Here is a 13,457-nt window from a genome sequence, read left to right as displayed (position 1 = left end):
GAGGAAGCATCAAACCTTTACGGAAAGTGACTTATTTTCACTAACGGCCATCGCATCCCAGCCGAAAAGCTGCTCTGCGACTTCAGGCCGTATTTCCACCGAGAAAAGAGTTTAAAACATCGAAATGCAATGAAACGGCCCCGTTTCTGCAGTGGTTTGGAGGGGTGTGGGGCTGGGCAGCTTGGGATCGCCTGCTTGGAGCTGATAAACTCCAACTGAAACACGGCTGGGACGAGCAGGGAACAACGGCGGGGGAAACGCGAGGAGCGCGGCTGCCTCGGAGAAGGAAAACAACGGCTGGGAAGGGATAACACTGCCACCTATAAATACATCAGACATACATACATCAGAAGAGGAACATCAAGGCGGGGGAAGAGCTGTTTCAATGAAAGATCAATCTTGGTTGAAGGAAAAATAAAACGGGAATGCCATCAAGCTGGAAATGAGATGGTGCCTCCCCAAAGCAAGGAGGTTGCCCAGCCGCCTCCTAACGAGGCTGAGAAACCAAAGTGGATTTGAGCTGCAGCTCCATATGTTCGCCCCCGGGGATTATAGGACGGGGTCACGGTGATGGCGGGACGCTGGATTGTCGCTGCCACCTCCATGGAGCCCGGTGGCCGGTCCCCGGGATCAGCCCCTCCGCAGCGCGACACCTCGGCTCCGCGCGAGGAGGGGGACAGACGCACGGACGTGTTTCAGGCGCGATTTCTTTCACGCGGTGGAGGATGACTCACGCGGAGCAGGTTTCTATAAACAACCTCCTCCCGCCTTCACCATCAGCTCCTTTATTGTGAAGATTGCTTGAGACAGCACCCGGTAATTAAGCACGAGCCTGCGGCACATTCCTCATTAGCAGATATAGGAATAAGTGTCTCATTATCATTACTCACTTTTCCATAAAAGCCCACAAGTTTGCTGTGCTGTTTGCCCTCGGAGTGTCGCCACACTTGAGGGGACATAAAAAAGCATCACTAAACCATCATCCCCGATCTGGACTCCTCGTTAAAACACCCGCTACCGGTTCCCGAGCGCAGTGACAGCAGCCTAAGGAAACACCTCCACGTGGCCCAGGACCATTTCTTCTCTCCACGGGTGCCTGAAAGCGGGGGGTTTGCTCTGGACAGGCAGGAAACCCGAGGTTTGGTCCACACGGGCAGGAAAGCCAAGACATGGCTCTGTCTTGCCTTGACCCAATGCCTCCCACTCAAGGATGTCTGTGCTGGGGGCAGTTTGCTGAATCATAGAATCGTTGAGGTTGGAAAAGACCTTTCAGATCATCAAGTCCAACCATCAACGTAACTCTGACAAAAACCACCACTACCCCATGGCCCTCAGCACCACATCTGCCCGGCTTGGAAACACCTCCAGGGATGGCGACTCCACCACTGCCCTGGGCAGCCTCTTCCAATGCTTCACAACCCTTTCCAGGAGGAAATTGTTCCCAATATCTATCCTAAACCTCCCCTGGCACAACTTGAGGCCGTTTCCTCTTGTGCCATGGCCTGTTCCTTGGGGGAAGAGCCCGACCCCCCCGGCTACCCCCTCCTTTCAGGGAGCTGTAGAGAGCCAGAAGGTCTCCCCTCAGCCTCCTCTTCTCCAGGCTGAACACCCCCAGCTCCCTCAGCCGCTCCTCACCAGACTTGTGCTCCAGACCCCTCACCAGCTCCGTCGCCCTTCTCTGGACACGCTCCAGCCCCTCAAGGTCTTTCTTGGCGTGAGGGGCCCAAAACTGGACACAGCCCTCGAGGTGGGGCCTCCCCAGTGCCCAGCCCAGGGGGCGGTCACTGCCCCACTCCTGCTGGCCACACTAGTGCTGACACAGGCCAGGATGCTGGTGGCCTCCTCGGCCACCTGGGCACACTGCTGGCTCATACTCAGCCATTGTCGACCAACACCCCCAGGTCCTTTTCCACAGGCAGCTCTCCAGCCACTCTGCCCCAGGCCTGAAGCGTCCATGGAATTGGTGTGACCCAAGGGCAAGACCTGGCACTTGGCCTTGTTGAACCTCACACCATTGGCCTCGGCCCATTGATCCAGCCTGTCCAGATCCCTCTGTAGAGCTCTCCTACACTCAAGCAGATGAAGTCTCTGCCGTGGCACCATGAGCCACTATGGTGAGGGCTGTCCCCTCCCCAGCTCCATGTCAGCAGCTCCTGTTGAGGTTCAGCTCCATGCCGCGTGCTGGTGGCCCCTTCAATGCGGGGCTCTGCTCAGGCACCAAGGACCCGAGCAGTGTCCAGAGAGCAGCCATGGGCAGGGAGATGCCGGCTGAGTTGAGCTTTAAACCCTACCTTCCCCCAGGTCCCTCCAGACCCTGGGACAACCCCTTAATTTCCCAACCCACTCAGGGGCTGAGCAAGGGGATACTGCATGGGCTGCACTGCAACACAGGGTGATGTCTCAGCAAGAGACCCAGCTGCTTGCCACTGGGACAGGGAACTGGAGAGAGTCCAGCGGAGGCTACGGAGATGCTGAGGGGCTGGAGCATCTCTGTGCTGAGGAAAGGCCGAGAGCCCTGGGGCTGTTGAGCTGGAGCAGAGCAGGCTGAGAGGGGATCTCATCAATGCTCAGCAATAGCTAAAGGGCGGGGGGCAAGAGGATGGGGCCAGGCTCTTCTCAGTGGTGCCCGGGGACAGGACAAGGGGTAACGGGCACAAACTTGACCATGGGAAATTCCATCTCAACGTGAGGAGGAACTTCTTTGCTGTGAGGGTGGCAGAGCCCTGGCACAGGCTGCCCAGGGAGGGGGGGGAGTCTCCGTCTCTGGAGATATTCCAACCCCACCTGGACGCGTTCCTGTGCCACCTGCTCTGGGTGACCCTGCTCTGGCCGGGGGTTGGACGGGATGATCTCCAGAGGTCCCTGCCAACCCCCACCATTCTGTGATTCTGTAATCCAGGCAGCTCTGTCACATCTCAAGAGGTTTGGACAACAAGTGGCACCTCTGCGCTCTCCCATGGAGCTTGGGCCACCCTTGGGCAGAGGGATGTGGGTGCTGCCTGAAGACCCTGCTCCCATTGCAGCATACCTGGTGCTTACGGCGGCATCCCCCCACCAAAACACCACGGTAAACTGTTGTCAGCGGTGGGTTTCAACCGAGGGATCAATCTTCCCACTTCTCCCAGGGCTTCTCCCAGGCACTTGAGAGAGCATCATCTACCCAGCCCAGCCTCCTGCCCACGGGATGATCAGCTCCATCCAAACCCCCTCTTCAAAAGCAGCAAGGATGGACGCCAAGGTACCGGGGCACTGGCAGAGCCCTCGCAAACCCGGGTGTCAGGTACACCCAGTGTTCCCAGTAAAAACCAGCAGAAAGGCCAGGCACAAGCGGCTGCTGGCTGCCAGCCGGGATCAGCAGTTTGGATGCTGGGAGAACGTCCCCTTTGTTCATCCGCGCTTCTCCTTTCCCCTCATTTGATGCCTGTGACTGACACATCCCCGGTCCCGCTAAGCCGTTTATTGCAAGCAGCAGCTCTGTTTAAGCCAGCCCTTTTCTGAGCACAAAGAGCTCCCAAAATCCATGGGGATCACCTCCTAAGTTGGTCTACTGTCCGAAACCGCTGACAGCCCCCGTGTCCTCGGGCTCGTTTTGGTAAAGCTGAATTCAAGGGAGGGAAGGCTTGGCAGAGAGATCAGAGACCAGCGACGGTCACAGACAGCAAGCGGCAGAGACAGCGCATGGGCAGCACAGACCGGGGCTTGGAAACCTCACACGTGGCAGGACACACCAGAGGGGACACCATAAATCCTCCTCATTCTTTCCCAACAAGGTTTCCTGCCCTGGCACTGCGCAGAGATGGGGGGGTGACAGGCAGGGTGGAAAGCCAAGGACAAGGAAAGCCGCCTCCCGCTGCACTGCAACTCACCGAGTTGGTCCCCAGGATCTGCAGGTTGGGCTTCTCCGACTCCAGCAGCTTCGCCACCATCTTCAGGAAGCTCTCCACGAAGAGGTTAATGCTCTGGCAGTGGCAGGCCATGAGGAGCTGGTCCAGGGCCTCCATGGCAATGCAGACGTACCTGGGAGCAGGCAGAGACCAGGGTCACCCCCCTGCAGCAGCACGGACCCGTGGCCATCCCTCCTCCTCCTCTCTCCCAAACCGCCTGGGTGCCCACCAGCAAAACACCAACCTCCTGCCCTGGCCAACCCCAGGAGAAAAATTTTATTTTCAAAACACTTTTGGGGTATTTGTAGATGGCGCTGGCTGCTCCCAGCATCTCTCCTCCCAGAGAAGCCCCAGCTGCCCCAGGACCAAGGCTGCCAGCAACACCTTGCACCTCCCCCCACACCGCTTGTGGGGTTCACTTGTCCCAAACTGGTCTTTATATGCCGTGAGGGAGCGCTGGGCTTAGTACAGGGTGGGCTCAGGGACAAACACTGCCTTTCTTGCAGGTCCAGCTGGTCCTGGCCAGGGAGGAGGGACAGGGGAAGAACACAGAATTAGACCGATGTGCTCCACAGAAGCATATTGACATCATCCCAGAAGTTCCCAGGGTGGGCAGGGCTTCCCCCAGCAGCGCACAGCCCAGGACGCGGCACTGCCCACACCAGCGTTCCCCGGGTCCCCATCCCTCCTGCGGGATCACTCAGCCTTGGCTCATCTTCCAGGCTATTTATTAAAAACCAGCCAACGTGATGCTCCTGCCTCCAAGAGGAAGCTGGAGAACCTCGTGCCCCTCGATGAACCTCGATCGGGGTTACGGAGGTGGCCAGATGCTCACACTGCAATTGCAGAATCTGCCAGGTGTCGCTTCGTGTTTCCGAGACAAACAGGACCAGTTGCTCAGAGCTTTGCAGGCTGGTCCTAGAATCACAGAATCATTGAATCACAGAATGGTTTGGGTTGGAAGGGACCTCCAAAGGCCATCTAGTCCAACCCCCCTGCAGTGAGCAGGGACATCTTCAACTAGATCAGGTTGCTCAGAGCCTCATCCAGCCTGGCCTTGGATGTCTCCAGGGATGGGGCCTCCACCCCCTCTCTGGGCAACCTGGGCCAGTGTCTCACCACCCTCAGTGGAAAGAACTTCTTCCTAATGTCTAACCTAAACCTGCCCTGCTCTAGTCCTGCAGCACTTTCATGAACAACGTCATGGCCGGAGCCCCTGGCTGAGCTGTTTCTGCAATGACCATGCTGACCTCCAGTTCTGGTCACACACTGCCTGCACAAAGCCCAGAGGAGAAGCAAACCCCGTCCTCCGACCACTATAAGCAGACACTTATTCCAGCTGGAGTTGCCCAAAACACAGATAAAACCCAACTGGTGATGGCAGCGAGTCTCACAGCTCCAGCTCTTCTTGCGGGACCTCTGAGGTACCCAAACACCTGACACAGACCCGGCACCAGGACACTAACAGCTCCTTACCACCGCCCTTTGACTCCTGCACTCCATGCAGCTGTGAACCTTTGTACCACAGCAGCTCAAATCGAGCCCAGATCTCCTGCCATGCCCAAAAGCAAGAGGCGGCAAGCCCAGATCTGTTGATATCGAGCACAATTCCTCCTCTTATTTCCATTTTTGGAGCCAGCTCCTAGCACGACTGGATTCACAGCCTGGGTGACATGCAGCAGCCACAAGCTTGTGCTGCAAGAGGGAAACGGGACAGGACGGACTCACCAGCAGCGAGGCCTTGGGCAGGAGCTGCCCATCTGCTTGTGCCAGCCCTGCCTGGACATCAAAGGGCAGCCAGGGAGGCAACTGCCCTCTCGGGGAAAATCACAGAATGGTTTGGGTGGGAAGGGACCTTAAAGGCCACCCAGTGCCACCCCCTGCCCTGGGCAGGGACACCTCCCACCAGCCCAGGTTGCTCCAAGCCCCGGCCAACCTGGCCTTGAACCCCTCCAGGGATGGGGCAGCCACAGCTTCTCTGGGCAACCTGGGCCAGGGGTTCACCCCCCTCACACCAAAGAATTTCTTCCCAATAGCTCATCTCAATCTCCCCTCTTCCAGTGTAAAACCCTTCCCCCTCGTCCCACGGCTCCCCTCCCTGCTCCAGAGTCCCTCCCCAGCTTTCCTGGAGCCCCTTGAGGGACTGGCAGGGGCTGGAAGGTCTCCGCGGAGCCTTCTCTTCTCCAGGCTGAACCCCCCCAGCTCTCTCAGCCTGTCCTCCCAGCAGAGGGGCTCCAGCCCTCCCAGCATCTCCGGGGCCTCCTCTGGCCCCACTCCAACAGCTCCGTGTCTCTCCTGTGCCGAGGCCCCAGCGCTGGAGGCAGCACTGCAGGGGGGTCTCCCCCGAGCGCAGCAGAGGGGCAGAATCCCCCCCTCGCCCTGCTGCCCACGCTGCTGGGGATGCAGCCCAGGCTGCGGGGGGGTTCTGGGCTGCCAGCGCACGGTGCCGGCTCCTGTGGAGCTTCTCACCCACCAACACCCACAAGTCCTTCTCCTTGGGGCTGCTCTCCATCCCTTCAGCCCCCAGCCTGGATTTGTGCTTGGGATTGCTCAGACCAGGTGCAGGACCTTGCACTTGGTCTGGTTGAACCCCATGACGTTCACACAGACCCTCTTCTCCAGCCCTTCCATGTCCCTTGGGATGGCATCCCAAGTAGGGAAGTGATGGTGCCTCTGTACTCGGCACTGGTGAGGCCTCACCTCGAGTGCTGTGTTCAGTTTTGGGCCCCTCACTACAGGAAAGACATTGAAGTGCTGGAGCGTGTCCAGAGGAGAGCCACCAAGCTGGTGAGGGGTCTAGAGAACAAGTCCTATGCGGAGAGGCTGAGGGAGCTGGGCATGTTTAGCTTGGAGAAGAGGGGGCTGAGGGGAGACCTCACTGCCCTCTACAACTCCCTGAAAGGAGGGTGGAGAGAGGTGGGGGTTGGCCTCTTCTCCCAGGGGAATAATGACAGGACCAGAGGAAATGGGCTGAAGCTGCGGCAGGGGAGGTTTAGGTTAGATATTAGGAAGAATTCCTTTACTGAAAGAGTGGTCAGGCACTGGAACAGCCTGCCCAGGGAGGTGGTGGAGTCACCACCCCTGGAGGTATTTAAGAAACGTGTAGACATGGCTCTTCAGGGCATGCTCTAGTGCCCAAGATTATTGTTTGTTTAGTAGGTGGGTGTTGGTGTGTGTTTTGGTTTTTTGGGGTTTTTTTGGGTTTTTTTGGTTTTTTTTGTTTTTTTGTTTTTGTTTTTTTTTTTGTGGTTGGACTCAATGATCTCAGAGGTCCCTTCCAACCACTAAGATTCTGTGATTCTGTGATCCCTCAGGCGTGGCTACCACCCCATAAGAAAAAGGAAAAGGAGGTGTCTGATAAACGCTGGACTTCCAGGTTCCATCTGGTAAAAACCAGCAAGACCAATCCCCCCTCCTGAGGCCCCAGAACTGTTGAAATCTGGCTCCAGTCTTGAGTAGATTCTCTGGTGTCTTGTAGCACGGCTGAGCTCACGCTGGAGCCTGTCCTTCAGGCACCATTACAGCTCTTCCAGATACCGTGGAAATAAGCCGCCAGCTATTCCTGGATCTGGGAGGCTCCTACCCATCTGTCAAACTGGGTTAAAACTGGCCCAGAGGGAAAAAAGGTATGAAGAAGGACCGGCATGAAGCATTAAGCTTCTTTCTCGCAGGAAACAAGGCTGAAAACAACATATTTGCCCAACATTATCGCAACAGCACGGCTTCTCTTTTGGGGACAACTGGACACAGGCCACCAAGAGGGAAACGGGACACCTGGGGAGTTGTCACCTCTGAGCTACCCCAGCCATCCTCTTATATGCTGGGCTGCAAACGCAAACGAGAACACTTTCTCCTTTTAGTGATAAAGGTAACAAAAAGCTGACACCCGACGGGCCTGAAATCAAGGCTCCCTCCATCTGCCGGGCAGGAGGGACACCCACGTGCTCCACCGCCCTTTCTAAGCCTGGCTGCGGTGTCCGCAGCAGGACAAGCCCTGCTCTGCTCCAGCCAACACATGGAAGGTCTTGATCCAAACCTATTTCGGGCATTTCAAAGTTAGACTTTGAAAATTAGCGAGCGCTCCAACCCAATTATGTGCCTACACGCACAGGCGGCGGAGGGAGGAATACATTGCCCCCCGCCTCCAGCCGCCGAGGCTTGTCATTAGATGTCAAAAAAAAACATCTTTGAAAGCTTTTCTTTTCCCAACATAGCGAGCAGAGACTGTGAACAGCCGCTGAACCGCAGAACATCAGGCAGAGCTTTGAATGTCCTGTCACTCCCAATGACGGGCGCTGCGGATGAGGCTTTGAAGGTTTTCCAACTTTAACACTCCTTAGGCAGGCTGCTGCCTTCTCTTCCCCCGGGATAAAAGGCGGGCTGAAGTTTGCACCACGAAGCTGAGCCGTGTTTGTCTGCCGCGGCTTTGTTCAGGAGACAAGAAGAATCAATCCAGGAGGTACTTCAAAGGGAAGGAGCCCTCCCGTGCTCCCCCAGCGTTTCTAACCAGGGCACTCAGCTATTGCCAGGCGGGCGCTGCTCTCCTCGCGGTAAACATGGCAAAGCCTCGCTGGGAACGATGCGGGGGGGGAAGACGAAGGGACGGGGCCCAGCCAGGACCACATAGAATCAGAGAATCGCCTGGGTTGGAGGGGACCTTTCAAGATCGAGTCCAACCACCAACGCATTACTAACGAAAACCACCACTAACCCACGTCCCTCAAAACTATGTCTAACCATCTTTTAAATACCTCCAGGGATAGAGTCATAGAATTGCCCAGGTTGGAAGGGACCTTTCAGATCACTGAGTCCAACCATCAACCCAACCCTGCCAAGGTCACCACTACCCCATGGCCCTCAGCACCACGTCTGCCCGGCTTTTCAATCCCTCCAGGGATGGCGACTCCACCACTGCCCTGGGCAGCCTCTTCCAATGCTTCACAACCCTTTCCAGGAGGAAATTGTTCCCAATATCCATCCTAAACCTCCCCTGGCGCAACTTGAGGCCATTTCCTCTTGTGCCATGGCCTGTTCCTTGGGAGAAGAGCCCGACCCCCCCTGGCTACCCCCTCCTTTCAGGGAGCTGTAGAGAGCGAGAAGGTCTCCCCTCAGCCCCTCTTCTCCAGGCTGAACACCCCCAGCTCCCTCAGCCGCTCTTCACGCAGAGAGATGGACCGAGCACACACAGCAATCCCCATCCAGCCTCACACATCCCCATCTCTGCTCTCTGGAAACGCGTCAGCGCGCTGCTCGTCATCCTTGCTCCCACTTACTCCACTTCACCCTAGCTCCATAAAGACGTGCACAGGGTGCATACACATTCCTTGCAAGCTGCAGCCAGGGCCACCCTGTTTAGCTGCTTGCCCACACCTAGCCAGCCTTCCATCCAGCTCTGGAAGAGCCCCCATGGGCTTTTAAAGGCCAGGAGGGTGCCACAGGCTCCTGATGATGGCCCGGAGGGATGCTGGCAGTTCTGCTGCTGGGGACAAACACCGTACCCACACAGACTCCACAAGCACGGATAGCACGATGCCAGGGAAACACTCCGTGGCTCCCTGGAGCCTGGTCCCTTGAAACTTTACAAGGAGTTTGTACATCCCTTCGTGCTCCCACATCTCCCTTTCAGAGGCAGGACACGTTTGGGTCTCTTCGCAGCGTGGTCACAGCTTCAGGACAGCTTGGAGCTGTGTACCCAACGTATCCCACCCTTTGCTTGGGCACCCTCTACTATTTAGTGTCCCATCGTAACGATCAACCATGATAACAATCAATCAATCGAACGTCAATCACTGGGGTGGCTGAGACAGCCTCCCAGCCCTTACCCATATCGGTGCCGGCTCACATCTCGGATGAGCCGCTCGGAGAGGTAGGCACCAATGCGATCCAGCTTCTCCGGGGCAGACAGGGCGTAAAATGTCAGCTTTTCCATGTTGGTCTTCACCAGCCCATCCTGAAAGAGAGCAGCGGCAGGGCATCATGGCCTCGCACCCAGACCCGGCAAACATCAGGAGCAGCTCTGCAGCAAACCTTGGCAGAGTCCTGGAGAACACCAGTCCCTTCCCCACACCTTGTATCCCAGAGAGGGCAAATGAGGATTGCATTAGGTTGCCCAGAGAAGCTGTGGCTGCCCCATCCCTGGAGGGGTTCAAGGCCAGGTTGGCCGGGGCTTGGAGCAACCTGGGCTGGTGGGAGGTGTCCCTGCCCGGGGCAGGGGGTGGCATTGGGTGGGCTTTGAAGGTCCCTTCCCACCCAAACCATTCCATGATTCTATGATTCAGCCTCAGCTGAGGGCTCTCTGATGCACCACCCCAGGGCAAGCCTCCGTGGAGCACCCCACACTGTAAATACAAGGAGAACCATTTGCCAGCCCCCAGCAATGCCCCAGCCCCGAGGGGGACAGGGGCAGGCAGGGACCACCAACCCCTCCAGGCTGCTGAGGCCAAATGACACGAGCTGCCAGCCCCAAACCCCCACAGCCTGGAAAACTGCGGTGCTTCCTCCTCTCCGCACTGCTCGGCAGCAGCCTCCTCCCTTCTTCAGCTTTGCTGCCAGCTCCATGAGCAAATTCCAAACCTCCCTGGGTAATCCCAGACCTGCTACCCGCAGCCGGGAGCTCCCTCTTCCACTGCCTTCGCATCTCAGCTGCAAAAAGGAGACAAAGAAGCCGGATTTGGGATGCTCTGGGAGCAGCTGGTGGGGCATCCCCCATCTCCGATTCAGCTTCCCCACATCCTGGAAGCATAAGCAGCTTTTTTATTGGAAAGCCTGGCTGAGGCCCCAGGAGACCCCTGCTCTTAGAAGCAGCTTTCCTTATCCTGCAAGGAGAAGGGCATACGTCCCTCATCCTCCCATCCATCTATCCATCCATCCATCCATCCATCCATCCTCGGCATCTGCCCAGCACCTTTGGGAAAAGAAGCCTGTCCCTCCAGGCGGATGCGGCTGGAGGAGCTGCTTCTGTATTTCCGCTCACAAACAGGCTTTAAAGGAAAATCCAACCCTCCGGGCATGGTTTTATGGAGTTCAAAGCATCGCCCGGCTCCCAGGAGCCATTTCTGGGCAAGTGACACCGTGTCCCTGCCGCCCGAGCACCGCCAGAGCTTTGGCGTGTGAAGCACCGGAGCTTCGGGGCATGAAGCAGCGCCTCGTTTACCTCTGGGTCCTCGGGGAAGATGTTGTCGACGAGTCTTTTGTAGCGAGGCCGCAGGGCGCCGCAGCAGCCGCACACACCTGGGAGAGAGGAGACAGAGCCCGTCAGCAGGGACAAAAGCCTGAGCTCCTGCCGGAGGTGCCTTTGGTGGAAAACATAGCCTTGGATTCAAGGGGGAAGCCCGGGAAGAGGACAGGGCACCCAGCTGATGACCTCCCAGAGTTTTGCAGCCAAAATAAAAAACCACAAGGGAAGAAAACCGTAGCCGCGAGGCAGGGAATTGGCGGGAGACCAGCATCCATTTGACGTAGGACTGCAGGGTTATCTGCTTTTCTCACCCAAGAGAGCAGCCCCCAGAGACCGAGATATCCAAAGTTCCGCTAAATCTCTGCTTCCCGGTTTCACAAGATCCTCAGAGCAAGAGCTCTATCCTCCAGCCGCTCACCCGAGGACATCCCACCGACACCCTGCCCCGTGCCCCCCGCGAGGCCAGCAGCGACGGGGAGAGCACAGGCTGCCAGAGACAGCGAGACAGGAAAAGGCGAGAGAGCATCTTACGGCGGCTGTGAAAGAAAAAACGCTTTTTCCCGTTTGCAGCTCCAAAGCTGAGCTGTTGAGAAACTCCAACCCCCTTCGGTTGCTCCCCTACCTCTGGGCTGCCGGACGGCCATTCCTCTGCCCCGAGGGGGTCACCGAGTGACCTGTGCCTCGCGGGACACCCGCACACCCATACCCAGCCCCTCTTTTTGAGGGACCTCGGACGTGACAGCAGCTTGTCCCTGCCGCGCAAGCCGTGCCCTGCGCAGCCTCTCCCAGAGCCAAAACCCCTCAGCAAGCAGCATCTCCGCAGCAAACGCCGGGCACCAGCCTCATCCCAACTCACAGCCCAGCAATCAGCCCTTGCCGACAAATCACAGAATCCCAGAGTGGTTTGGGTGGGAAGGGACCTTAAAGGCCACCCAGTGCCACCCCCTGCCCTGGGCAGGGACACCTCCCACCAGCCCAGGTTGCTCCAAGCCCCGGCCAACCTGGCCTTGAACCCCTCCAGGGATGGGGCAGCCACAGCTTCTCTGGGCAACCTGGGCCAGGGGCTCACCCCCCTCACACTGAAGAATTTCTTCACAATATCTCATCTCAATCTCCCCTCTTTCAGTTTGAAACCATTACCCTGTGTCCTGTCATTACACTCCCTGCTCCAGAGTCCCTCCCCATCCTTCCTGTAGGCAAAATATCCCAGTTGAGGAAAGAAGGGATCATTTGTGACCTGGATATTTCTCCCTGTGCCACGTCCTCTTTCTCAGGGCCACGGCACCCCCCCCACAGCAGCCAGGGATCCCCCCGTCTTCGGCTGGGGGGCGGACAGTGGTCCAGGAGGGCTCTGGAGCATCCGTCGTGCTGCCACGCGCCGCGAGCATGGGGACGGCTGCGGGAGCAGGGAGTTCAGCATCCGCGGGCGCCTCCGCCCTGCGTAACGCTGGACCGGCGCTGCCCTGCCTCCGAGACGCTGATGAGTATCTGCCGAGTTTGTTCATTTAAAAAAAAAAACAACAAACAAACAAAAAAAAAAAAAAAAACGCGGCGGGGGGAAAGGAGATTTCTGGACACGGTGCCACTCCGAGGGCTCCGCACGCCAGGATCCCCCTGCTCCAGCACAATGCATTTTTTCCCCGGAGCCTGGCGTTACCGGGATGCTGCACCCCGGGGAGGAGAGTGGAGTCAGACACCCCAAAGCACCGGCCTTCACGAGCCCGGGGAAGCGTGAGTAATTCAGGGCTGCTTTTTGGCAATCGCCGCCAAGAAGCAGAAGCCGGGGAAAGGCGGGGGGGGGGGGTGGGGGACACGACACACAAAGGCTCCCACCGGCGACCGCTCCCGCTGGAACGCATGAGCTCACGCCTGCCCGCGCCAGCTCCCGGCGCTGGCACCGCTCGCTTCCTGCAATGTTCTCCCTCGCGTCCCGAGCGGCCTCGCCTCCGACGGTGGGTGCCACGGGGGGGGGGAAAGGCATCCCGCACCCCACCTGAAAGCTGCCGTCTGCTTTGGGGTCCCCTTTGGGGTCTTCAAAGCCCAACACTCCCAGCGACACCGCGGTGGCAAAGAGCTGCTTCCACCTCTCTCTGCAAACCCCCCTGCACCTTCCCACTATCCAATATTTTGTTTCTATCCCGTATTTTGTTTCTATCCCATATTTTGTTTCTAAGTCTCATCTCTGCTGCTCTCCCTCCTCCTTTCTCAGCTGACAGCCATCGATTTTGCCCTTTTTTCCAAAGTACCTTTAATCTGGCCTCTTAATAAATTCTTTCTATCCCATGTTCTCATTCTATCCCATGTTTTCATTCTATCCCATGTTTTCATTCTATTCCATGTTTTCTTTCTATCCCATGTTTTCTTTCTAAGTCTCATCCCCGCTGCTCTCCCTTCCT

At 57.5% G+C, this 13,457-nt stretch overlaps 1 protein-coding gene across 5 annotated transcripts in view; it reads right to left on the bottom strand.

Annotated features, from left to right (window-relative positions):
* Nucleotides 1-13,457, bottom strand: part of EFR3B (EFR3 homolog B) — a 67,093-nt gene that overhangs the window by 28,932 nt on the left and 24,704 nt on the right. For all 5 annotated transcript variants that reach the window (XR_008465742.1, XM_054197117.1, XM_054197118.1 and 2 more), the window contains 3 exons: nucleotides 11,038-11,114; nucleotides 9,707-9,834; nucleotides 3,867-4,017 (listed from right to left, as the gene is read on the bottom strand). Coding sequence is in view for 4 of the 5 variants with exons in the window: in XM_054197117.1 (XP_054053092.1) it covers nucleotides 3,867-4,017; nucleotides 9,707-9,834; nucleotides 11,038-11,114 (356 nt within the window). In the remaining variant the exon portion in view is untranslated. The remainder of the gene's footprint in view (nucleotides 1-3,866; nucleotides 4,018-9,706; nucleotides 9,835-11,037; nucleotides 11,115-13,457) is intronic.

The sequence above is a fragment of the Rissa tridactyla genome, chromosome 3 (assembly GCF_028500815.1).
Source record: "Rissa tridactyla isolate bRisTri1 chromosome 3, bRisTri1.patW.cur.20221130, whole genome shotgun sequence".
Taxonomy (NCBI): Eukaryota; Metazoa; Chordata; class Aves; order Charadriiformes; family Laridae; genus Rissa; species Rissa tridactyla.
Note: the sequence above shows the minus strand (reverse complement) of the source record. Positions and strands in the feature narration are given on the sequence as shown.